This window comes from Rhinolophus ferrumequinum, chromosome 24 (assembly GCF_004115265.2).
Source record: "Rhinolophus ferrumequinum isolate MPI-CBG mRhiFer1 chromosome 24, mRhiFer1_v1.p, whole genome shotgun sequence".
Taxonomy (NCBI): Eukaryota; Metazoa; Chordata; class Mammalia; order Chiroptera; family Rhinolophidae; genus Rhinolophus; species Rhinolophus ferrumequinum.
Window position 1 is genome coordinate 14,959,043 of NC_046307.1, and position 24,173 is coordinate 14,983,215.

The 24,173-nt window shown below is 48.4% G+C and overlaps 1 protein-coding gene across 2 annotated transcripts; it reads right to left on the reverse strand.

Annotated features, from left to right (window-relative positions):
* Positions 1 to 11,748: 11,748 nt before the first annotated feature.
* On the reverse strand, positions 11,749 to 23,507 carry HBEGF (heparin binding EGF like growth factor). 2 transcript variants are annotated; one of them, XM_033096886.1, is made up of 6 exons: positions 23,139 to 23,506; positions 22,765 to 22,938; positions 19,797 to 19,974; positions 14,457 to 14,612; positions 13,575 to 13,665; positions 11,749 to 13,224 (listed from the first exon to the last, which is right to left on the reverse strand). In XM_033096886.1, the coding sequence occupies exons 1-5, from the start codon at positions 23,182 to 23,184 to the stop codon at positions 13,593 to 13,595; spliced, it is 627 nt and encodes a 208-aa protein (XP_032952777.1). In that variant the 5' UTR covers positions 23,185 to 23,506; the 3' UTR covers positions 11,749 to 13,224; positions 13,575 to 13,592. The 2 variants fall into 2 exon arrangements, with proteins under 2 accessions (XP_032952777.1, XP_032952776.1); XM_033096885.1 differs by lacking the exon at positions 13,575 to 13,665 and having other exon boundaries at positions 23,139 to 23,507.
* Positions 23,508 to 24,173: the final 666 nt, after the last annotated feature.

Consider the following 24,173-nt stretch of genomic DNA (forward strand, 5'->3'; position numbering starts at 1 on the left):
ATCTGCATCCTTTTAGAAGCTCATCAGGCTTAGAAGTCACAGCTCTAGGAGAAAACATTAATGAACCTGCTTTCCTGTGCAAGAAAAAATTACCTCAGGGCTTGACACTTTAAAGCCATTCTGATGTAAATACTTTAGGTATTTATACATTTTTTTCTTTTAAGTGTGTTTTTCCAGGACCCATCAGCTCCAAGTTAAGTCGATGTTTCAATCTAGTTGTGGAGGGCGCAGCTCACAGTGGCCCATGTGGGGATCGAACCAGCAACCTTGTTGTTAAGAGCACCTTGCTCTAACCAACTGAGTTAACGGGCCGCCCCCTACTTCAGGTATTTATGACACAGAGAAAATTAGAATTCCTGGGAAGGAGAGGGAGTTGGAACCCAAGAAGCCACAGAGAAAACAGTGGAATTCAGAAGAAGGCCAATGTTCTGTTCTATTGCATTGTGACCACAGCTTCCGCCATGACAAATCAGCTCTTAGCCCATACTTTTTGTTTCCCTGACTCAACCCTTCAGTGACCATCAGATTCTGTGAATCTCCAATCCTCAGGGCAGGAGAATGTTAGTGCAAATCCAACACATCTTGGCATTTTTATAGTTCCTGAACAAAAGAACTACTCATGTATTGACTGCGTTCATTTAGGCATAAAACAAATATTTAAGTGCCTGCAGGTTGCTAGGTACTGCTGTAGCAGTGAACACCTTCCCACTCCTTACAGTGGGGTGTAGGTGCTGGATTCATTTCATAGACTGACTGGAAATTAGTTATAACGAGATATTTCCCTTTACTTTAGTGGCTCCGTCCCATTGGTTTCTCTTCGATTCCTAGAACACACCAAGCATTTTCTTTCCTATACATGCTGGTTCTCCTCTAGAACATTCTTACCTACACTTTGCTCAGTCACCTGCAATTTAACCTGTGGGTGTCAGCTTCAATGGCCTTTTCTTGAAGAGGCCTGTAACTGACTCCTCAATTTAAGGTAATTCCCCCTGTTATCCTCTCGCAGAGCACCTTATAATTTTTCTTCATGGCATTTATCACAGTTTTTAATAGTATATTTATTTGTGTGATTATTTTTGAACTTCACTTGAAAAAACTAATTCATACAACAACCACACATTAAATGAAAGCAGTATATCATATCCCAGGAAAAGAAAATTAGCTCCCTGCTCCTGATACCCTGATTCTCAGTTCTTCCTCCCACAGGCAAATGCTGATATCGTGTATATTCTATAGATAATCTACATACGTAGTTCTGTGGATCCATGTAATTATGAAGTGGCCATCTCCTCCACTAGACTGAGGGTGGGTACTATGTCTATTTGTTCATTGTGTTATCCCTGGTACTTGTCACATAGTCAGCACTTCATAGGTGTTGCTGGGATGAGTGAACAGGTTGTTAAAAGAACAGAGAGATGGGGTCAGTATCTAAACTGCCAGCTTTCGCACATCTTCCCTGCCGCGCTGGGCACTGAGCACACAGTAAACTTCACTGACGCTCCTGTGCTCCCCTAATTCTTGGTTTATACCCCTGCGAGAGCAACTCCTTGCACAGTGTTAAAATTATAGTTCACTTATCAGTCTGAATCTCCTGGAAGACTCTGGCTCCTTGAGGGCAGGGACCACGTTTTACTCTTCTGGAATGCTGTGCTAAGCTAAGCATCCCAGAAGTCAATGAACACTTTCTGACTGTCTGCTTGTCTAATCTGACTCATCAAGACTGTTGGCTCCTTTGCAACTCTGTTCTCAAACTCTGCCAGTTTGCAGCCTGTCAGAGCAGTTCAGTTGTTATTTTTCCAACAAAGACGAGTGTTTTCTTCAAAATCTCTAGTCTAGAGAGATGCACTGCCCTTGAGCCTTACTGTAGACTCTCATTTCTTTTAGGACTCAGTTTCCTTATCTATAAAATGGGGATAATTGTGCCAACTTTCCAGGGTTGTTGTGATAATTGAATGTGGTCTTCTGTAAAAGCACAAAGCACGTCAAGGCAGTTGTTCGTTTCCCCGCCCCTTCAGCAAAAAGAAAAAACTCAGTGCCTATTTTAAAAGGAGAAGAGGTCTCTACATGGAAAGTAGGGCCAGACGGGCAGGAACCTTAATTCTGACCCTCATTAAAACACTACTGAGACGATGAGGTGAAAATTAAAAGGAGGGAAAAAAAATTCCTTCTTTGAACAATGACTTGAAATATAATGGTTGCATGTCCAAAAAGCTGCTGAGTGGCGCATCCTCAGAACAAAATACAGAGACTTAGAAGGTCCCTCAAGGTCATATGCAGTCTGGTGTCTGCCTGCCCCTTCTGTCTCATCTTGCGGCACTCCTCCTTCCCATCTAGGCTAGCCACACTGGACTTCCTTTGTTCCTCCTATACCCTTTTGATGCCAGGCCTTTGTATATGCTCTTTCATCTGCCTGTCACTCACTTATCCTATAATTCTAAACTTCAAAATGTCTTCACCAGGAACACCTCTCTTGACCTCCTGAACCAGATTACGTCACCCCCATAGGCCACCCCCATAGAACCCTGTTCTTCCCCTTTCATAGCACGCATTACACATATGAATTCCCACAGGGCCTTCACCCATCTATTTATATGACAATTATTTTCAGAATCCCTACTATGTACCAGACATTATTCTGGAGGCTGGGGGATGCAGTGGTCGATAAGATAAGCCACAGACCCTAATTATGACACATTCTAGTGACAGAGACAATCAACAAATAAACAAATTACTATAGGCACCTCTGCCTTGTTCATTGCTGCATTTATAGAACTAGACATTGTACCCAACACATAGCAGATACTCAGTGAAACTTGTTGAGATGAAGGAACGTGAAGTGAGGGTGAATGGTGAAGAGCCAGAGGTGGCCAGTGTCAGAGCCAACATGACTAACTAGTGTGGGATCATTGTACCCGGAAGGTCTTCCCAACTTATAGGAGGGACCAAAATGGGTTGAAGCCTACACTCTTCTCTTGGTCTCTAAGAACATGAGTCTGGGGAGGTGAAAAGTGGCTTATCTTCACTCCTGTCTGTCCTGTGCCTGTATCGGCTTGTAAAAATGGGCACACATGAATGAGTGGAAGCCCCAGACGTGCCAAGTGATCTTATCTACTCCTATGCCTGCTGGTGCCAGAGGCTAGCTATCTGGTTGCTAAACTCATTTCCTCTTTCTCATGGGCACCCACCTAGACAACATTTGCCCACTTCTCTTGCACTTGGTGACCACGTGATGAGCTTTTATCAGTGGAATGTGTATGGCACTGATAGAATTTCTCATGCATGATCCTTCATGCACTTTCCCCATCACTGTGACCTGGAAGCCATGTATAAAAGATGGCAGGGACACAAGATAGAAGGACCTGGGTACCTGAACTACTAGTTGGAGAAAAGCTTCCCATTTATTCGGAGTACCCATTTTGGATTTAAACTGAGCAAGAAATCAACTATGTGATGGGCCACTGAGGCTGGAAGTCTACCTGTTAGAGCAATTAGCATTATCGTAACTATACAGTGTCTTACTCTCTCCAGGCCAGTGATACCTCTCCAGCCCAGAGCCCTCCCCTGGGCTTCAGACTTAGCTCTATAACTGTCCACTGGGCATCCCTATAGTCATGGTGGTCACTGCTTCAGACTTAATTTGACTAAAAACTGGGCTGGCTGTCTTCACCTGCAACCAGCTTTTCCTTTTCCACTGTGGCCCATCTCAGTGGATGGCACCACTTCCCACCCAGGCCTACAAGCCTAAAATTCAGATGATCCTTGACTCCTTCCCCTTTCTCTCATCCTCCACATACCTCCTATATTTCTCTTGAATTCATATGCTTTTCTTCTTCTGCATTGCTACTATCATCAGACACTACTACCTAGATACTGGAACAACTGCCAACTAACTAGTCTCCCTACTCGGCTGTAGCGACTCCTCTAATCCGTTCTCCACATCACTGCCTGGATCATCTCCCCAGAGTAGATCCCATCATGCTGGCCCCTACCCACACTCACTTTCAAACCCTCAGCTGGCTCCCCATTGCCCTGAGGAGCCAGTCCAAACTCCCTGGCACAGTTTTAACGGCCCTGCATGTGTGGCCCGGCCTTCCTCTGCAGCCTCTTCATCTTTTCTGCGGACCCCAATCCTGCTGGCTCCACTCCTATCACACCAAACGCATTTCACTTCTTCATTCACATCATCCTCCCTCTCTGCTCTAACTATTCCTGCTGCCCAGATACTCTTAACACCCCTCTTCCCTTAGACCACATCTGCTCATCCTTTCAGCCTGAGCTTGAATTTAACTTCCTCCAGGAAGTGGCCTCCCTGACCCCTGCAACAGGCTCAGTTCCTGGCACCTCCTGGTGCCCATTGGAACTCTCTAGACTCTTGATTGACTTCTTTAATAGTTTACCTTTCCTGTGAGAGTACAAGTTCCTAGAGGGTAGGGCCTGGGTTCGGTTCACCCCCGTGTTCTTAGCTTCTGGAACAAAGCAGGAATCACTGTATGTCTGTTAAATGAATACATGTGAGCACTGAACTAGTTCAATAGTTGCCAACTTAAAGTTGCAATATGGCATCTCTCAGCAGCCTCTTATCAGTTGCCTTTTATGATAGGGAGCAGTTAATTCTCAGACTTTCTCTGAAATCTGAGTCACGGTGATTTGCCCCACTTATTAATGAGAAACAGCCCCAAGGAAGCAGGTGTCTGCCCCAGGGAGCCATCGAGGTGAGGTAGTCAGAGCTCCAGCTATGATCACACTACTTCCCCCTCCCCCTCCTATTTTTCTTGTTTCTGAGCACCAGACGGAAATGTAATGTCATGACACACTAGGGGATTTCTTTCTTCCCCTGCATTTTTCTGATGTGACTGCAGCCTGGGGGTTTGGGGGAACACAGGCCACGGGAGGAGGGAGGCGGGTGTTGGGGAGGTTAGCCGTGGCATTCTTTAGCAGCCTCCGTTTGCATAGCTCTGAGAAAAAAGAAAGAAGTCAGCAAGCTTTGGCAGACGTACTGGGCATTCAGCTCCTGTTCTGGCAGCTGCAGAGGCAGGGCCTGAACACACACTCTGCCAAGACCAGGGAGGGAGGCTCTCTCTCCCAGCCGAGGATGCCAAGATGAGGTAGGAGGTCAGGGCCTCTGCCTAATATGGGGGAATCATAGAAAGAGTCCCCTTCTTTCTGCCCAGCCTGGCAGCCAGTTGGCCATGAGCCATTAAGTGTGTGTATATAGGGGTAGCGATACAGTGTCGTGGCCTCAATGCAAATTCTTCCAGGTTGGAGGGCTGGTGTGGGTATCTCAGTCCCTCCCCCACCCTACAGAGATTGGAGGGGCAGACCCTGGGCCCCTCCCCAGCTGCTAGGGCCACTGCCTTCACATTCCAGAGAGGGCCATGAGCCACAGAGCGTGACTTGAGAAAGAGCGTGAGGCCCCGCTCACCATGGAAACAGGCTTCCAAGGAAAAGGTCACATATTTGATGTGGCTGTCATCCGGACACCTTAAATGCAGCACTGTTCTTATTTTCTTGAGGACATTTGCCAACAGAGAAGGCTTAAGACAATGGGGGTGGCAGCTGACCTGTTTGCCCAGCTATAGGCCCATCACAATTTCCCTTTCTCAGCCAAGCCCAGTGCCGGACGAACTTACACAGCCCGGCCCCAACTTATACCCACTGGGACAGTCCTGCAGGCCAAGTTCTGAGTCTGACAAGGTCCTGGCTGTGCCAAGAATCTAGAAAAGGAAGTGCCAACAAGACCCCTGAGGGTAAACTCTAGCACAGGGCTAGCTGTCAGAGCTTGTTAATAGCCATCATGTATTGAGTCCTTACTCCATGCCAGACACCGTTATAAAGGCTTTACATGCACTATTATCCTCACAAAAATCCTAATAAGAAAACTGAGGCTCTGAGAGGTTAAATAACGTATCCATGATTATCATACAACCAGAAAATAGCATGGTCAAGATTTGAACCCAGGTTGTCTGATCCAGAGACAGAACTCTTAACCTCCACTCTATTTTCACTCATTCATTTTTTCATGCATGCATTCATTTATTCAATTGTCCATTCATTCATGTATGCTTCAATAACTGAGTGAGAGTCCTTAATGTGCTAGGAACTGTCCGGGCGTAGGCATACAGAGCTGCAGAAGGACATGCTCCATGACCTCCAAGACTTCACAGCGGGAGAAACAGATGAGCAAACAATGACAATACACAGTGTGATGAAAGCCATAGGAGAGGAACACCAAAGCTGCTTTGGGAAGAGGACCAATTTTCCATGCATTGTCCAGGGCCCAGCGCTGTGGAAGCACAGAAGAAGAGTGACTAACCCAACCAGGACTGGGGGTGGATGACAGACTTTCTCCAAAGGTGTCCCAACACACACCTGGAAAAGGATATCTGTACTTGTAGGGTTAAACTTGGGTCAGACTTCTCAGGCCAGGAGTTTCAGGGCCTGGAGTTGCAGCCACTGGGCCAGAGAGAACATTTACTCCCAAATGGACCTGATCAGGCCCTCCTTGCCAAGCACAGAGTCACCCAGCTCACTCCATACCACCAGAGACAGAAGTCAGGCCTTCCTAGAGAGCTGGGATGCGGTGAGGTTACACAGCCAGCCTTAACACAAACACTAGTGGCATGAAGGAAGAACGAGCTGGTAGCTTCTTCCTTTTTTCACACTCACATTGCAAGCCTGTCTGCTGTCGAGAGCTGGGGGACAGCAGAAATAAAAGCAGTCCTTCATTATAGGAAAACCAACCCAGTGACTTCTAGGTTAGGCAAGGAAATAAGGGTTGGGGAAAAGGGTGACTTAATTCCTCCCGCCTGTCTGGTTCCTACACATATGTCTTTGGAGAAGCCTCCCACACAGGCTATGATCCACTAACTACAGTACTTCAGCCCTGAAAGGAGCCCTTTTCCTTAGATGCCCTATTGGTTAGTAATGGCCAAGATGCTGGGAGGGAAAAAGGGAGGGAGGGAGCAAAGCAGGGAGGGAAGGAGGGAGGGATGTTCTCTGAAGAGCAAGAGGGCAGTTGGCTTCCTTCACAGCTGTGTGGGTGGCAATGAGCTAAGAGGTCCCTGTTCTCTTCTCCATCAATCAAGGGGGCAATCAAGAAAAAATGTGCAATTTTAAAAGTTCAAAAAAAAAAATCCAAACCACAACCACCTCCAAATTATATTAATTTGGACTCTCCGGAAATCAATCATGGAAAGGGGCAATTCTAACTTCCTCCTCCTGCTCTTGGATCAGTTTAGCCTTTTTTTTTTTTTTTCCTAAGGTTGGTCTCCATGGAATGACACTGCCTGGTGCCATGTTCCCTGGAGGCCTGGCTTGGCTTGGGCACCTCACCACAGCAAGGAGGAAAACACAGAGCCTTCTCCTCTCCTTTCTCTTCAGAGAACGATGGCCAAGATAGGAGCTCATGGTCAGTGAGGAGCCTGGGCCCTCCTGGAAAATGTCAGCATCAAGCCAAATTGCATTAGTTAGTAATAGCCCTGTGCAACCCACTTCACTCATTTGAGTTTCAGGGCCCTCAGCCATTAAACTGGGGATAGTAATACTACCCACCTCCCTGGGGCACTGTGAGGATAAATAGGACCCTGTAAAAGAAGTACAATTTACAGCTGTGAAACACCATATAAATGTCCGTTGTTCTTAGTTTTTTCTGCCTTCAGATCCTCCTTATTTATTCCTTTTGCCTCTTCTTCGTCTTCTTGCATTCCCCTTCTTCCCATCACTCTCTCTATAGTGCCCTCCTTCATCCCATATGGACTTGATATGCCCACAGAAGAATTCTGGATTTCCATGGCCCTTGTGAACTCCTCCACCGATCTTGAGGAGCAGAACAATCATTTCCCCAGTTTCTCAGTCTAAAATCCAAGAAATCATTCTTGATTCCTTGCCTGCATTCAATCCATTAGCGTATCTTAGAGGAGATTCCTCTAAAACATATCCCGTATCCAACCATTTCCAACCATCTCCTCTGCTACCACCCTACTCCCAGCCACCATCATGTCTTGCCTGGATGACTGCAAAGGTCTCCTAACTGGGCTTACTTCTTCCACTTTTACTCCCTAGAATTCCTCCTCTGCATAGCAGAGTCATATTTTTAAGAGATAAAACAAGTCATACCACTCCCCTGTGCAAAACACTCAACTGGCTTCCAAATTGTCGAGGCCTCACCTGATCTGGTCCTTCTCCCTCTTCAACCGCCAATGACTATGCTTTCGCTCAGGGGTCCCTTTTTGGCCCTCATGCATACTAGGCTTATTTTTGTCTCAGGGCCTTCTCATGCCTGATCCCATCTTGTTCCAGTTCAGACCTCACCTCCTCAGAGTGACCTTCCTTGAGCTGCCTATATAAATCCTGTCCCCATGGACTCTTTAGTACATCACTCTTTTGTGTGTGTTACTTATTTCGGAAATCATCCTCTTTATTTATACGTGCGTTGTTGTCCATGTGTCAGTCTTATCCATTATTCTCCAGCAACAAGAATAGTACATGGCACATTATAAGCACCAATTTTTTTGAATGAATAAATGAATGCCCTTGGTCCAAAATTACTTTTCTCCTTTTCTTTCCCCACCCTCACTCCATTTAAATGCTCTCTCTTTCAGAGAGCATGGATCGCACATGGAAGGTGATACGGAGGCCTCCACAAATATTTGCTGCATGAATGAAGAGAAAATGAATTACACCAACAAAGAATGCCAGCCTCTTAACGCTTCGCTATTCCCAGGAGTATTAGCATTCTCAAACAGGAAGCTTGAGTTTCAGGCAATGTTGACAAAGGGCAGAATTTCAGGCCAGCCAAACTGAAGTGATATATTTAGAAGAGTTGCCGTTCCATGGCTTCTTAAATCCACAGATATTAAGACCCTTTAGGGTTCCTTTGAAACCAAAGTTGAGATTAAAATGTAAAACAGTGATTGAAAAGCATTGTTTCTAAGGAAAGAATTGTGGATAGGGATGGGGAATCAGAAGGCTGGGTTGTAATCCTAATTAGCTCCTTGGACAAGTTGCTGAAGATAACCAATATTTACTGAGCATCTAGCATGTGCCTGGCCACCAGCTAGTTACTTCACTCAACATATATCACTTCTGCAACTCTTCCAGGTGGATATTTTTAGTATCCGGATTTTATAGATAGGGAGACAGGTTCAGAGAGCTCAGGTATCATGCATGAGGACACTCCCTAATAAACAGTGAAGCCTGGACTCAGACTCACGTTTGTATCAGCCTGTACTGCTGTTCCTTCCCCTGCACCCTGATAAGGTACCTCGGGCCTTCTTCTGTGAATCTGTAAACTAGGGGGCAGGAAAAGAAACTCTTGGGCTCTAAGGAGTTGCCCCCTAAGATCGCTTTCATAGGATTTCTTCACTACATCATTTCTGGAAATGGGAAGCAGAGAAAACAAGTCTGGCCCTGAGAACGCATTTGGGAATGTAGCTTAGCGGTTAGAGTGAAGGCTTGGAACATAGGTTTCCCAAGTTCACATCCTGCCTTTACCACACACCTTTAGCATCTACAACACGGGTAGAATCAGAGCACCTACCTCCTCGGTTGTGGTGAGACGAAGCTGAGATGATCCCTGTAAAGTGTGTGGGCCGCTGGGCCATGCGGAGTGAGCTGGCCAATCTTGAGAAGTGGCTGCAGGTTCAGGGCCACTGTCCAGCCAAGTAGACCTCCAGGGAAGCTTTGACAACATCAGCAGCAGGGGTAGAAGGAGAGAGTAGCTGAAAGGCAGGAAGCCCAGAGCCCACAGGAAACATTAACTGGAGAAACAAAGTGTGTTCGGAAAAGCCCAGTCTCGGTGAGGGTTGGAAGCTTGAAGCTTGGAAGCAGGAAACCCCATGAAGAGTTCAAAGTAACTCACTGCTCCACAGTTATTTCTGACATCTGCACTATTTTCTCTGATTACCAAAGTAATACATTGGTACTTTACAGTGCTTCATATAATGCAAATAGCAAGAGTTCCCTATCCAAGTTCTTAAAAAACATTTTTATTGAAGTTTAAAACAGACAAAAATGCACAAGTCATACTCGATGAATTTTCTCAAAGTAAATATACTTGGGTAGCCAGCACCCAGACGGTGGAACATGTTATCAGGACACCAGAAGTCCTCCTTTCTGCCCCCTCGGGTCATTATCAATCCCAATAGGAATCCCTTTCCTGGTTTCTTTTCCCTTAGATTCGTTTTGCCTGTTTTTAAATTTTAAATAAATGGAATGACATAGAAAGTACCCATTTGTGTCTGGCTTCTTTCACTCAGCATTCTGTTGTGAGATTGATCCATACTGCTTTTTCGTATTTCATTAAATAGGTATATCACAATTTATTCATTTCATCATCGAATACTGATGAGTATTTGGGTAATTCCCAGTTTCTAGTTATTGTAAACAATGCTAAGATCACTCTTGTACATATCTTTTGGTGAACATATGTACTCATTTCTTTTGTGTATATCCCTAGGAGTAGAAGTGCTGGGTTATAGTGTGTGCTTATGTTCAGCTTTGGTAGTTACTACTGCCCAAAGTTTTAAAAGAATATTTGAAATACATATGACATCTCTATGTTGGCTTCCTAGAGAAATTTCAGAGTGTCAAAGCTCTCTAACAGAAGAGGCTGAGGCGAGGGCAGCCCAGGCGCACTTGTCCAATGGTCTTTCTGCCTCTAATCCCAGGCAGGACATGATGGCCACATGACCTGCCCCAAATTCCATTTCCATCTTGTCATCCCCATCCATCCTCCCCCACAAAGGCCCTTCATAAACCCAACCACACACCCAGGGTGGCACTGGATCACATACCTGTTCACTTGCTAGCCTTGGACTGGATTTTAGTCCTTTCTTATATTCATTCATCCGTGTAACAAATATGGAATGCCTACAACTCAATTGCATTGTTTTAGAATCTGGGATTGGAGCAATGTACACCTACCCTCATGGAGCTAGCATCCTAGTAGGAAGAGAAAGACAATAAACAAATAAGAATGTTAGTGGTGATAAGGACTATGGAGAAAAATAAAACAATATAAGGAGAATAAAAAGAGTGGGGGAGGGAGTGAAATGTACTATTGTACGATTGGGTGGTCAGGGAAGACCATCAAGGCAGACAAGATCTGGATTGTTTTAAGTGATCATTCTGGCGATTAGATTGTACATGGGCTATATGGGCGCAAGGTGAAAGAAAGGACACGGGAGGCCACTGCGAGAGTCCAGACACGAGATGATGGTGCATTGGACTGGGGTGATGGCAGTGGCAGAGATGAGAAGGGGCTGCATTTAGTATATGTTCTAAAAGTAGGGCCAATAAGACCTGCTGACGGACTGGCTGTGGAGCAGGAGAGGGGAGTTAAAGGTGCCTTGTTTCCACCAGGAGCAATGCCCGCTTGCATATACAGCACAGGATCAGGCCCTGAGTCCAGGCTCTGTTGATCTAGTTATAGCCAGCCAAACTTCCTATGTGAAAGGTCTAGTCCCTTATCTCAGAGGTAGTGTGATGTAAGTATAAAGATAAATAATTGGCATCAGACTACCAGTCCCAGCTCTGTCACTTACCAACTGTGTATCCTCAGGCAAGTTACATAAACTTTCTGAGCCTCAGTTTCCTCTTTTGGAAAAATAGGACAATAATATCACAGGGTTGTTGGGGCTACTGAGATAGTCTATATAAATAGGCCTGGCATAGAGCCTAACACCGAGTCAGGGCTTAGAAAATACCTATGTCAAACCAGCTCCCACTTAAAACAAGCAGACAGAAAGCTATGGAGTAAGGGTTATCTTTATTTGAATTGCAAAGTATAAATATGAACCAGGTTTGAAAATACACGTTGTAACAGTTCAGAAATGGCACCAGAAACTTCCAGAAGGGACCATGACAGCATACGTTCGTAGTTTTGGTGAGGTGGGTGGGTTTACACAAAAGCCCTCCTCACCTCCAACCTTCTCTGTAGCAACTGATGGGTAATCAATTACCACGAACAGTCAGCTCCAATGTTTTCCTGCTCCTCCTCAGCCTTTTTCTTCGCTAATAACTTCTCTCGATTATCCTCTGCTGCACTGACCCTTGCATGGAGTAGCACCAGAAGAATGGCAGGAGTAAGAGAAATGTCTTGACACAGGGAAAATGAGTTCCCACTCTGTGGGCCTGGGGCTACTGGGGGTGAGGGGCCTGGAAAGCTGCAAGCATGGAAGCCCAACCTCTTCTGAGATTTGGCAGGGAAAGGACACAGGGAAACACCGATATCTGTTACACATTGACATCAGCACCTTGGGCTTTCAAAAAACACAAACAGTAGACAAAATCGCCTAGGCAAGACTGCAGTCCAACTCATAGAGTGGATCTGAGAAAGTTAACTCCTACATCCTGACCATACAGATCGCCCCCTGTGGCACTCTAATCATGGAAGATCTCCGGAAATGTGGACAGACAATAGATTACTACAAACGGGTCACAGAGCCATCTCAGATCTGTGATGGCTGAAGGGTGATGCTGAGCCAGGTGGTAGGAGGATGGGGGTGGAGGGCCAGGAAACTGCCAAAGTAACAGTCTAGGCACTTGAAATATTATTGTTAGATAGTTAAAAACTAAATAAATTAACGTACATAGAATAAAATAAATATATAATTTAAGAGGCATTTTACAAACAAACAAACAAACAAAAATAGTTGTTATTTTTCCATTTGGGTAGAAGTCCCAAAACTCAGAGTTCTCAGGCTTGTGGTATTTCACAGTTAGCTCATCAAATCCAGCGCTGGAGGGTCCAAATGGCAGATCCCTTGGTGACTCCTTGAGTACATGGCTTCTCAATCTTTGTTACTTTCTTTCAGTCCACAAATCTTTTCTTCTTCCTCCTCTCCTTCTCCTTCTTCTTCTTCTCTTTCTTCTTTTCCTTCTTCTTCTTTTTTTTCTTTTCAGTCAAAGATCCTGGAGCATATGGAATTTAACTGGCATCTTAATCCAGGAGATAAGTGTTTAAACAAACTTCATGGGGTTAATTGGGGTGGACGAGAATCAGAAGGGCATAAAGGTCCCTCACTTTTGCTTCCTTCTGACCCAGATCCCATTGGACATATTCTGTTTGGCACTTGAAGGCTCTGGTAAAGCAATTGTGGGACGCCCAATCTAGATGGCAACTGGGGACAAAGGAGTCTTCATGGCTAGTTGTGAAGTCCTTCCCCTCTGCAAAGTCTGTCATCAGCTTGTGTCTTCTCAGAGGTAGCAGTCCCCAGCTGATTCCTAAAGCACAAGAGGAAGAGTTTTAAAGCTGGATCCAATCTTAAGAGATCTTAAGAGTCTCCTACATCCAGCCTTAAGAAGGGGGAAGGGGTGGAAGAAGAGGGGATAAGGACAGGAGAAACTGTTCTCTCAGGCATTTCTCTTGGATATCCCTCTTGCAACTCTCACCCTAAGTGGAGATGGAAGCACTGATGGCCTTTTTGAAAACAATTCTGCAATGGGACCCTGACTCTACAGTAGCCTGCCCCCAGGTCAAGCCAACCCCTATGTCAAGAGAAGAATTCAGCATGCCTTGGAACAGATCCAGGAAAGGTGGTGATGGTGCCATGGGACAAAGGATGGACCATTACCTTGAGCTCAGGTCTCTCTCAGTGGGAAGTAGTCATGCCCAACTTCACTTTCTCTTCATTTTCCACATCATAACCTCCTCTCCTATGGTACCTGAGGAGGGTTAAGTTTTGTGAGCAAGCTCTGCCTGCTACAATAGGGTGCAAGTCCCAGAGACGGTCCTTTCTAAAGGACGCTGCCATGATGTCTCCCTCCACTATTTGGAAAAGCCCAGAGTGATGGCAGCCTAACACCCTCTGGCCAAAGGTCCAACTGACCCAAGAGATGCTTGTCTCTAACAACAGGCTATGATTTGCTAAGAACTTTCACCTCTTATATACGATCCTCACAACATCCTTATGACAGGTAGGTAGACAGAAATTACAATCATTGAAAGATTGCAACCCTCAGAGAGACAGGTAACTTGGTCCAGGTCTCAAAACAAATGAGTTGTGCTGCATGAAAATGAACACTGAGTGCTCGGTAGGTCTCCCCCAACCTAGAACATAACTTGGATTGGAAGCATGGCCTCAGGTCCAGATACCTCAGAACTGGAAGGATATACCAGTAGCACCACCCATGACTACCAAACCACACACTAATGCCATTAAAAGAACTGTGCCAGGAAAAACGACTGTGTGAAGAGGTAGGTTACCGGGCCTCCTGTGAGTAGTAGGACCTGCTATGGCCTGGAAAGTTTGCTCTGGGCTCTAGACCCTGGACTCACGTCATGGCAGAGAAGCCAGGTTCTTGTAGAACCTGTCCTCAGGAATGTCAATCAGACTCATAGCCCAGAATTTGCGGAGGATGGACGGCTCGTGTGGTCACCAAGCAGAAGACCCAGGAGGAGCAAGAGGAATGGAAGTGATTTGCAGAAACAGCCTGCAGGGGCCCCCAACACTCACCTAAACATGAGAAGCCCCACGATGACAAGCAGACAGACAGAAGACAGCACCACGGCCACCACAGCCAGGATGGTTGTGTGGTCATACGTAGATAAGCGATTTTCCACTGGGAGGCTCAGCCCGTGGCACCGCTCTCCGTGGTACCCCGGATGGCAGCTGGTTCAAGACAGAACAAAGCGGAGATGAGGTTAGTGGTTCAGCCTCTCACTCGACAGTGGCCCACCTACATGAGCCAAACCCCATTCTTCACCCCCGCAGACTATCAGTCCCTGCCCTTCCTCTATCCTTCTCCAGTAGGCCCCTCTGAGGGCGACGTGGCTTTCTTCCCTCACTCCTCATCCCGTCTTCTCCACTCCCTCTGGTTCTCTGGCCTGAGGTTCCTGCTCCGGGCAGGGAAAAAGGGAAGGAGGACTTCCAGGTCTCGGCTAGATATGTTCCACATGTGGATGATTTATTGCATGTGTGTGAAGACATTCTTTTTAATTCAGTCAAGAGGAATTAGTCACAAGAGCTGGTGGGTTGAGCTGAAGAGATTCAGTATCACTCACTCTAGTGAGGCCCCTCAACACTCCGACCCAGAAATAAACCTGGCCTTCCCCATCGATGCTTCCTGCGTCCAGTCCCTCTCCGCCACTGCCCAACCTATTAATAGGTCCTGTGCCTTTGCCAGGAGTCACTTTTCTCAAGTTCCCTTCATTTAACTCCCAGCTCCCCCGGATAGAGGGTCCAACTTGAAAGCTCAACTTCAGCCTTTGGCCTCTGAACGCTGGGCTGTCGGGCCTCCTTCATCACGGGACAGAGCAAACAAACCAAGATAACATCTTGCCCAGCTGTCCTGCCAAAGCATGGAAGAATGTCAGAAACAACCCCTTGGCTCTCTTCACTCAAGAAATAAATCAGATGGCAACTGCGTCTTCTAACACAAAGCATTTCCTGGAAGCTCTTAGGGAGACTCGGAAGCACTTGCAATTGACTAAGCACGTTTCCGTCCCTTCCTTTCTCTGAGCACTGGGAGACTCTTTGATGTAGGTAGGAGCCCCATGGACACGCAGCAAGGCAGAGCTGTTTTCCCCAAAGGCACACAACAGGCAGAGGTGCGTGCTGGTCTGTCCAACTCGGAGCTCAGTGTGCTGCCCGGTTACACGGGTAACTGCCCACCGCCCAGCCAGGGGGTGCCATGGTACTGGTTGCTGAAGGAAGCACTGAGAACCTGGGGGCCCTCCCTCTTTTCTGAGCTCAGCCTCCTTCTGCGAGGTAGGTCGTATGCATGGTGCCTCAAAGGAATCCCTTCTTCCTGCTGAGAGGCACCCGGGAAGTGAACCTGTCCAGACCTGGCAGCGGCAGAGGGGCCAGGCTTCCCCAGCTGTCCTGCCCAGCACCTCTTTCTGCTCCAGCTTCTCCTGAGTGCTTTGGGGAACCACCTCATTACAGGATAAATGTAGGTCAGACCTACTATACACACAGAAGAGCACACAGTTTCTTGCCTGGCCTCTCCACGAACCTGTCCCATTGGCACAGGTGGGCAAAACCATGACCCCCATCCTGTCAGGACATGGAGGAAGCTCTCCGGAGCACCCCTGGAAAATCACTCATGCACAGTAGTTTATAGTTTATGAGACACTATTCTTATCTACGAGCTCAAATGAGACTCATGACATCCTAGTAGGCAGGGACAGCCCAATTTTACAAATTGAAAGACTAAGATTAAGGGTCAGAAAGATTAAGTGATTTGCCAAAAGTTGTACAACTTGGAGGCAACAGGGCTAAGACTAGAAACCAGTCTTCGCAGATTCTAAGTTCATTATTCTTTCCTCTCTGAAGAGTGTAGGTTACCCCAAGGAAACACATTTCTGATGGGTTGATGGGCTCCTGAGGCTGCCTGACCCTGCTCTCTGACTGTATTATGATTATGATTATCATTATTATTATTATTATTCACTTGAATAATAAATAATAAATAGCAAACATTAAAGGCTTACTATGAGTACTCTGTGCTAACTGCTTTACAAGGATCATTTCATTTAATCTTAAAAATATGTCTATGAAGTAGGAGTTACTCTCCCCATTTTAAAGATGAAGAGACTGAGGCTTAACTTCTTAGATAATTTGCCCAAGGTTACACAGCTAGTGAGTGGTAGAGCCACTCTGCAGTCTGGATGACTTCAGAGACGATGCTCTCCTGGGAGAGGGAAGCTGAACTTGAGCCTATTTTTCACTTCCAGCCCATCATTCAAAGCCCACAGGTAGTTACTCAGATGATAGAAATAAAGCTTGGCCTCAGAGTCCGGCAATTCAGTTACATAATCCCTCCACCCCCACCCTGAGTCAAAAGGATAATAATGTAAACATCCTAATATTACCCATCTCCTCTCCCTTTGCAACTGACTCCTGTCTCCCCAGGGAAGGAGGAGGGATGAGTACATTCCAAACATCCCAGGGTGGGGGCAAGATCGTGTATCTTCCCCAGAGCTAGCGACCCATCAAACTGGGACATGTCCCTCCTACCCTTGTCTTGTGACCTATTTCAGAACTTGTATTACAACAGAAGCAAGAACCCCCTAGGGTCTAGAGATGTCTTCCAAACTTTGTTTCTTCACCCTGAGCCCAGGAGGTGGAGGGGGTACCATTTGGTGCAGGGGACTCAGAATACATGAGTCCAGACTGGTTCTGCTGCTATTTCTAGCTAGGCAATCTTGAGCAAGTTACTTTTACCTTTCCAAGCTTTGGTTTTCTCATGTAAAACACAGGAATAATAAATGCCTATCTCACTAGAGTATTGTGAAGATCAAATAATATAGATAAAAGCACTAAATAAGAGGCCAAGTCCCACGTATGTGTTTCTATATAATTAGACTCCAGATGGTACTGCCTATATCTGAAGAACAGGGCACCAAGGTCAGACAGAACCCAAGAGAAGGGGCTTGCCATTCCGTCTCAGCATCTGGCAGGGAGGCAAGTGGAGCCCCCAGGCCTGTCCCTCTGCCAGCTCTGAGTCCTCCTCAGCCAACTGCCCCCAGGTTTCCTCCAGCTGCAGGAAACTTTGCAGCCAATTTCTGGGTCAGCAGCCAGTTGGGAGCCCCAGGAAACTGTTCTTTGAGGGCAACTTTTGGCTGGTGACACAAAAGGGTTTTCCTGTGGATGGTGGCTTCGAAGGGCTGGTTTAGGAAGCCAGCTAGCCTCAAGCTCACCACAGCAGCCTGGACACACCCTGTGGCAGTTCCTGGGTCTGGAGGCAAGGAAGAGCCACAAAGGGCCCCAGCTGTAGGTGCCCAGATGTCACATTCCCCCGAACCAGGCGCTCTGTATCTTCTTGCTGCCTTCTGCCCTGAGTACCAAAGGCTGGAGGCAGGGGGCAGCCACACCACAGAATGCAGCCCCTTGAAATCTGCCTAGGAAGCAGACAGAAAGTCTTCAAATCAGATTGCCACGCTCTTTGGCTAGTAAAAGCCTCGAGACCTCTAGGCTAACAGATGTCCTATATAAAATCCTGCTCAAACTCTGTGAGGACAGACAGGCAAGAAGGATGCCAGCCAACACCCAGGGCAGCCTGGGGACATGAAAAGCATGTTGGACTGGAAGTCAGGCACCTGAGTCCCTGTCCTGTTTCCATCCACTTATTTAGCAGTTGATCTCAGGCAAATCATTTCCTACTTCCTGGCTCTAGTTTCCTCATCTTTCAAGTAAAGACAGCAAGCCCTGCCTACCCAGCAGAGGGCTTTTGAGAATCGCAGGCCAGGACTACATCTCCCCATCCCCTAGAATGGCTGGCACCCTGTAGGTGCTCAACACATACCTGTTGGGCTCATGTCATATTAAATGTAAACGGTGAAGCTCCGAGGCAAAGGAGAGAAGCATCATCATAATTACCACCACCTTGGCCCTGGGCACCCTTATCTGGGACCTCAGGGCTTACATGGTTGGTTGAGCCAGCTCTCCAGGAGAGCAGTCTCACAAGGCTTCTCAGTTGAACAGTAGAAGTCCATCCACCAACGCCCTGAACCAGTTTGGCCCAGATAGATTCCTGGCCTCAATCCATCTTGACTACCCTCAGAGTCACTGCCTCCACCCTGTCCTAATGATGCCATTTTACAAATTTAAGACAAACATTTCCTGCCCTGTCCCAAGACTTTGGGAAGGGCAATGTGGGGACTGTCTATGTCATTCTTACACAACCCCCTCTAATATCAAGCTCCTGACAAGGATGTCAGAGGAGAGAGGACACACAAGTAATCATGGACGTGGTAGGGCGTAATGGGTCTGTCTGCCAATTGCCAAGTACAGGGTAGCTCTGCTATGTGAGATCAGATGGGACAAGGAAGCTTTAAAAAGACAAGGGATCTGCACCAATCACTAGAGAAGAGATGCCAAGCAGCCAGTCTTCTTGTTAGTTTGAGAGGTGGTGTGCACCCAATAGTCTCCTGGCCCTGTCCAGAGTCTCCCAGGTCACAGAGCCTACCTCCCCATAGGGCCTCGTGCCCAGCAGAAGAGAGTGGATATTTACAGCCTGACGCGGGTGTTGGCCTCAGGCACACTGGCGACATTATGCCTGCCAGAGAGCATGGCAGTGCCGTCATCCCTGAGGGGTTGCCAAGACAGCCGTTTGCTGGGCTTGGCCTAGCAGATCGGCTGGGGAACCCACGGTCCCTCCACCCACACCCCTGCCCAGGGAAGGGTGGTGCTGTATGACTGGGGGCTGATGCCTGCTGGGTTGGGTTCCATTTCCTGTCAATCTTGCACAAAGGAAGTGTTCTCTCCCACCCCATGGCCAAAGGCCAATACTCACCATGTCCCACCTCCTGGCCCTTTTGGGGAAGGGAAAGGGGGAAGGGCTTCTCCCCACTCCCACGATGATACCTCTGTGCAGTCCTGCCATGCCTTGTGGGTAGGACTCAACCCACATTTGCTCATTCACGTGCACACGTCTAACTACACACACACCTGCACAGCATGCGTCCAAATGCATCTCATACCTGCCTGCAAAGCTTGGGAAATGAGGCTATAGGAACTCCACTCCACATGCTGGAGTAGGTATGAAGCAGGAATGAAGGACCTGCCTTCAGGTGTTAGCTCTCCTAGCCACATGCTCCTTTCTGAGCAAGCAGGAAATGTCCCCAAGGATGAAAGAATGTCACAGACCCACGCCACAGGAAATTGCATCCTATGCAGGGGGGAGCGAGCCCCTTCCTCTGACTAAAAATATTTCCCCTCCTCCCAACTTCCGCCCAGAGGTTGAGAAGGAACTGGGTAGAATTATGAATTCAAGGAATAGTGACAACAAGGAACAGCCACGTGGCTGACAAAGAGTGTGCTGAGAGTCAGAATTGGGGCAGGGACACTTACATGCAGGATGGAGCCCGGAGCTCCTTCACGTATTTGCATTCTCCGTGGATGCAGAAGTCCTTGTATTTCCGAAGACATGGGTCTCTTTTCTTCCCTAACCCCTTGCCTTTCTTCTTTCTTTTCCCACGCTCCTCTTTGCTGGGTGTGGCCAGAGCTTGTGGTTTGGAGGAGAAAGCAGCTGCAGAAGAAAAGCACTCTGATAAGTCTTTCTCTCTCCTGGCAGAAAGAATCAGAATAGCACAGCATCTAGAAGCAGGATGTACTCTTTGATTTCACCTGAAGTGCGAGGCCTGGGAAGGCCCTTTGGCTCAGTGCCTCCCAGGGGCTGAAGGAAGACGGGGCAGAATCACTAGAAAGTGGTAGAGAAGTGGAGGCTAATAGGGGCCCCAAGGAAGACATTTCACAAGCTCAGTTTGAGAACCTCATTCCAAGAATGCTAGTTTCTGTTGAGTAACTGCAGCTGATTAGGCAATTCTACCAACTTCACACCCACCCCATTGTCCATCCCCGTCTCCTATTCCCCCACGCCCACTTGGTTCTATTTTGGCCTCATTTCCTGATGCCGCACTCAGTGACCCACTTGCAGAAAAGTAGTGTCAGAGATAAAAATTGCTTCTGGAGAAGGTACTTGAAGGGGTTTTGGGGGGTGGGGTGGGGGAGGGAGCTCCTAAAATAAGAACAGTGCCCATGCCCAGGTGGCCTCCTCTGGGGTTCCATTAGCAGGGTACCATAAGCCCAGGGCAGAGCCAGTCTCAGGGACCGCGAGCAAGTCATCCCTGGTCAGGGCCTTGCTTTTCTGACTTCAAGCAAAAGATTTTCCCTGCTCTGTGCCCTTTGCAGCTCACCACTTCTCTCAAAGGTCCATTTACGTTTTCCCCAAATGTCCTGTTTATACCTGTCTAGGATGGGGATTACAATGTATACAAGGGGTAGAAAGATGAAAAATAAGGAACTATCCAAGAAGGAACTAGAACAATGACTCCACCATTCTTTCCATACTTCAAAAGGGAAAAACCACCTCATGGAGACATTCAGCTGGGACTGACATTCAGCTATGCCCATCAGCCCAGGGGTCTGATGTCAGTGTCCCTCTTCCCTGCCCCCATTAGGAAAAAGGGGCCAACTGTCCATGGCTGTAGCCATGTGTCTGGCAGAGGATGGGCAGTATACATCAGACTGGAGATCTAGCATCTTCAAGCTGGAAGTGACTTCAAAGAATATCATGGTTTTCCATCTTGAGATGAAAAACTTGAGGTCCCAAAGGCAGTAACTTGCCCAAGGTCATACAGCGGTGGGATCAGAAATAGTCTCTGGATTCCATATCCAGTGCTCTTTCCCAGCACACCAAGCTTCCTCACACACCTCCATCCCCTACCCCAGACAAATCTAGAGCAGCTGGAATGTTGAGTCAGGAATGAGACAATGAATGGGCTCTGAAGTCAGCAGACCTGTGCTCCAATTTCAGCCATGCAATCTTGGGCAAATCGCTTAATCTCTCTAAACCTTGGGGTTCTTGGTAAAAAGTAGACAGCAAGAGTTCCCATCTCAGAGGGTTGCTATAAGATTAACCTACAATAACATGTTGAATGCCTAGAACACAATAGGCACTTAATAAATGGTAACATTTATTTTAAGTTATAGGATACCCTGACCTGAAAAATAGTCTTGACCCAGCAAAGCCAAGGGAAGGGAAGAGAGACAGGTACTAGTAGTCCCAGTCCCGTTTCCTCTAGTCTAGACCCAGGCCCCTTCACAAGGTGTGGCAGATGCTCAGAGGAAACCAGTGACCAGAGCTGTGATGAAATTGAGGCAGGAAACCCAAGCTAATCAGAGAGGGGAGGGAGAGAGTGACAAGGTGACAACTAGGCTCCTGCCAAGCAGAGGGAGCCGTGAGTCAGGTGTGTAGAGGTATGAGGAGCAGCCATGTGGGTGGAGGGTGAGTCACAGCCCAGCTCTGCCCAGCCTAGGAGGAGAGGGACAGGAGAATCCAGAGCTGACCCCAAAGAGCCACTGTGAGAGGATGAAGGGTGGGGGAGCCCAGGCTCAGCTTTGCAGCAGACCTTTGATTTATACAAGACAGAGAGACAGCACCTAAGAGAAGTTCTGGATTAGGAGGGAGATGGGTGGCTGCAGAGTGGGTGGGGCTAGAACAGGTGGGTATCTTTCAAACCAAATATAGTCATTCCGGGCCTCCAGGGCTTAGCCCCTGCTCCACCCTCAAGAATTGCTGCAGGTGCTGGGAAGCAGGCAATGTCAGAGGCTCTGGACTCTGCCCTTTCTGCCACAGCCACATCTGCTGGGTGAAGGAACCCACCCAGCCCTTCCTCCCTTGGAGTTTCTCTCAGGGACTCAAGGTGGTCAGGAAGACTCCAGGCTTTGGACAGGATTTGTAGACACCCAGCATTTCAACACAGCTCCCTAGGGATCCAGTGCTCATAATTCATAGCCTGCTAAGGAGGTGCTGGCCTCACCTGGGGAGACCAAGAGTTCCTCATTCCCCTCTGTTTCCCCAACCTGGAGACAGGTGGATGAAGGAAACTAACACTGCACACCTACCATGTACCTCGCATCTCAACATGTTATTTTACATATAAGTCATTTGATGTGGGAATTAGGACGTGTGCCCATTTTTACATAGAAACTCTAGGGAAAGCATCCCAAGCATTCCTTGTTCCTACCACCCAGCTTATGCCAAAGGAATGTACGGACCCGAGATACCTTACCTGCCTCAATGTGCCCCAAAGTACCCAGAAGGGCAGTAACTTGACATATGACACCCAAGAGCAAGAAAGACAGGGGGACCCATATTCCAGGATCCCTCACTATGCTTTCCAGGCCACGAACCTTTTCCTGGAAGTCCCCCATGAATACCCTCAACCCACAGGTGTGCCCAAACAGCCTGAATCTCAGATCTGCTTATTCTTTACTCGCCCACGAGGCTCTGAGGATGGGCAGTCCCCACACCCACCTCTGAAAAGGTCCAGGTCGGCCTCTTCCAAGTCCAAGACTTCCCGGCCCCGGCCGCCTCCTGGAGGCAGCAGCTGGTCCGTAGATTCAGTAGGAGAGCCCACGTTGCTGGTTCCAGCCGCCAGCCCTCTCCGAAGCCGCTCCAGGCTCTCTCCGGTCACCAACGCCGAAAGCACTGCGGGTGAGGGGCGAGGCCGCATTAGACCGCCCGCCCAGACCCCCGGTCGCCACAAACCAATGCCGGCGCTCGCCTGCCAGGGAGCACGGGCCCCACCAAGTGGCTCACGCCGGGGGAGCTGCAGCGACCTTTCCCCGTACCCCCAGCAGAGCGTCCCCATCCCCCCCGACCTCCGGGGGCGTCGGCAGCCCTCTTACCTGCAGCCAGAAAGAGCTTCAGCACCACCGACGGCAGCAGCTTCATGGTCCCGGATCCAGCGGAGGCGGCGAGGCAGCAATCACTTTGGAGGCGGCGGCCACGGGGCGCTGGCACCGGAGCCGGGGCGGGCGGAGCGCAAGAGATTCCGCCGGGCACGGTCTCCTGCCGGCCTCTGGGTGCAAGCCTGGCTGGACCTGCGCGGAGCTCGCGATCGCTGGGTGTCTGTCTGCTCACTCGGTCCGTCCGTGCGCGCGTCCGTCCGCCCGAGTCCCTGCACCTCGGTTAGGCTAGCCAGCCGCGTGCCGCGCGCAGCTCCTTCGGTCTACTGAGCGTTCCCGGCGCGCGGCCCGGAATAAGGCTCCGGCAGGCGCCGACGCTCCGCCCCGCCCCGCGCCGCCCCCTCCCCCTCCCCTCCCCCTCCCGCGCTGGGACGCTCGCCTGGCTCCCGGCGCCTGCAGCGTAGCCCCCGACCCCGCGGGCGCGGCAAGGAAGGGGGCGGGAGTAGGGGCGGTGCCTGCATTTTTTGGGACCAGGCCTGGGCAGCCGCGGCCTGACTGTGGGTAGGACTGATGACCGGCAGGTGGCGAGGACCAGTTCCTACCTTTACCCAAACCCTTGTCGCGCTGCAGCCTTGTGACTGCTGAGCTGAGCTCTGCCCTTGGACACCCCTCGTTCCTTCCCTTCTCCCAGGCCTGGTCTAGGACCATCCCTGCTCCAAACCAGGGCTCTCCACCATGTCACCTTATGAGTTTAGGAAGCTCGCTTCTTTGACTAACAACACTGAAAGTAGTAAATAATAATACATTTATTTATCATTTAAAAATTAGACTCATGAATGCCAGGAGGTCTCATGAGCCCCAGGTAACCAAAGTTGCAGTTGCAGGCACTTGGTATCCATCCAGTAAAAGCAAAGGAAGAAGTTAGTATTCTTCCAGCTGGGGAGTGGCTCCCCCCATCTTTCCCCCAGAGGACCTAGTATCCATTAGGATTTTTGAACTATGGATTATAATTCCTAGGTTTCTGTAATTGGGGAG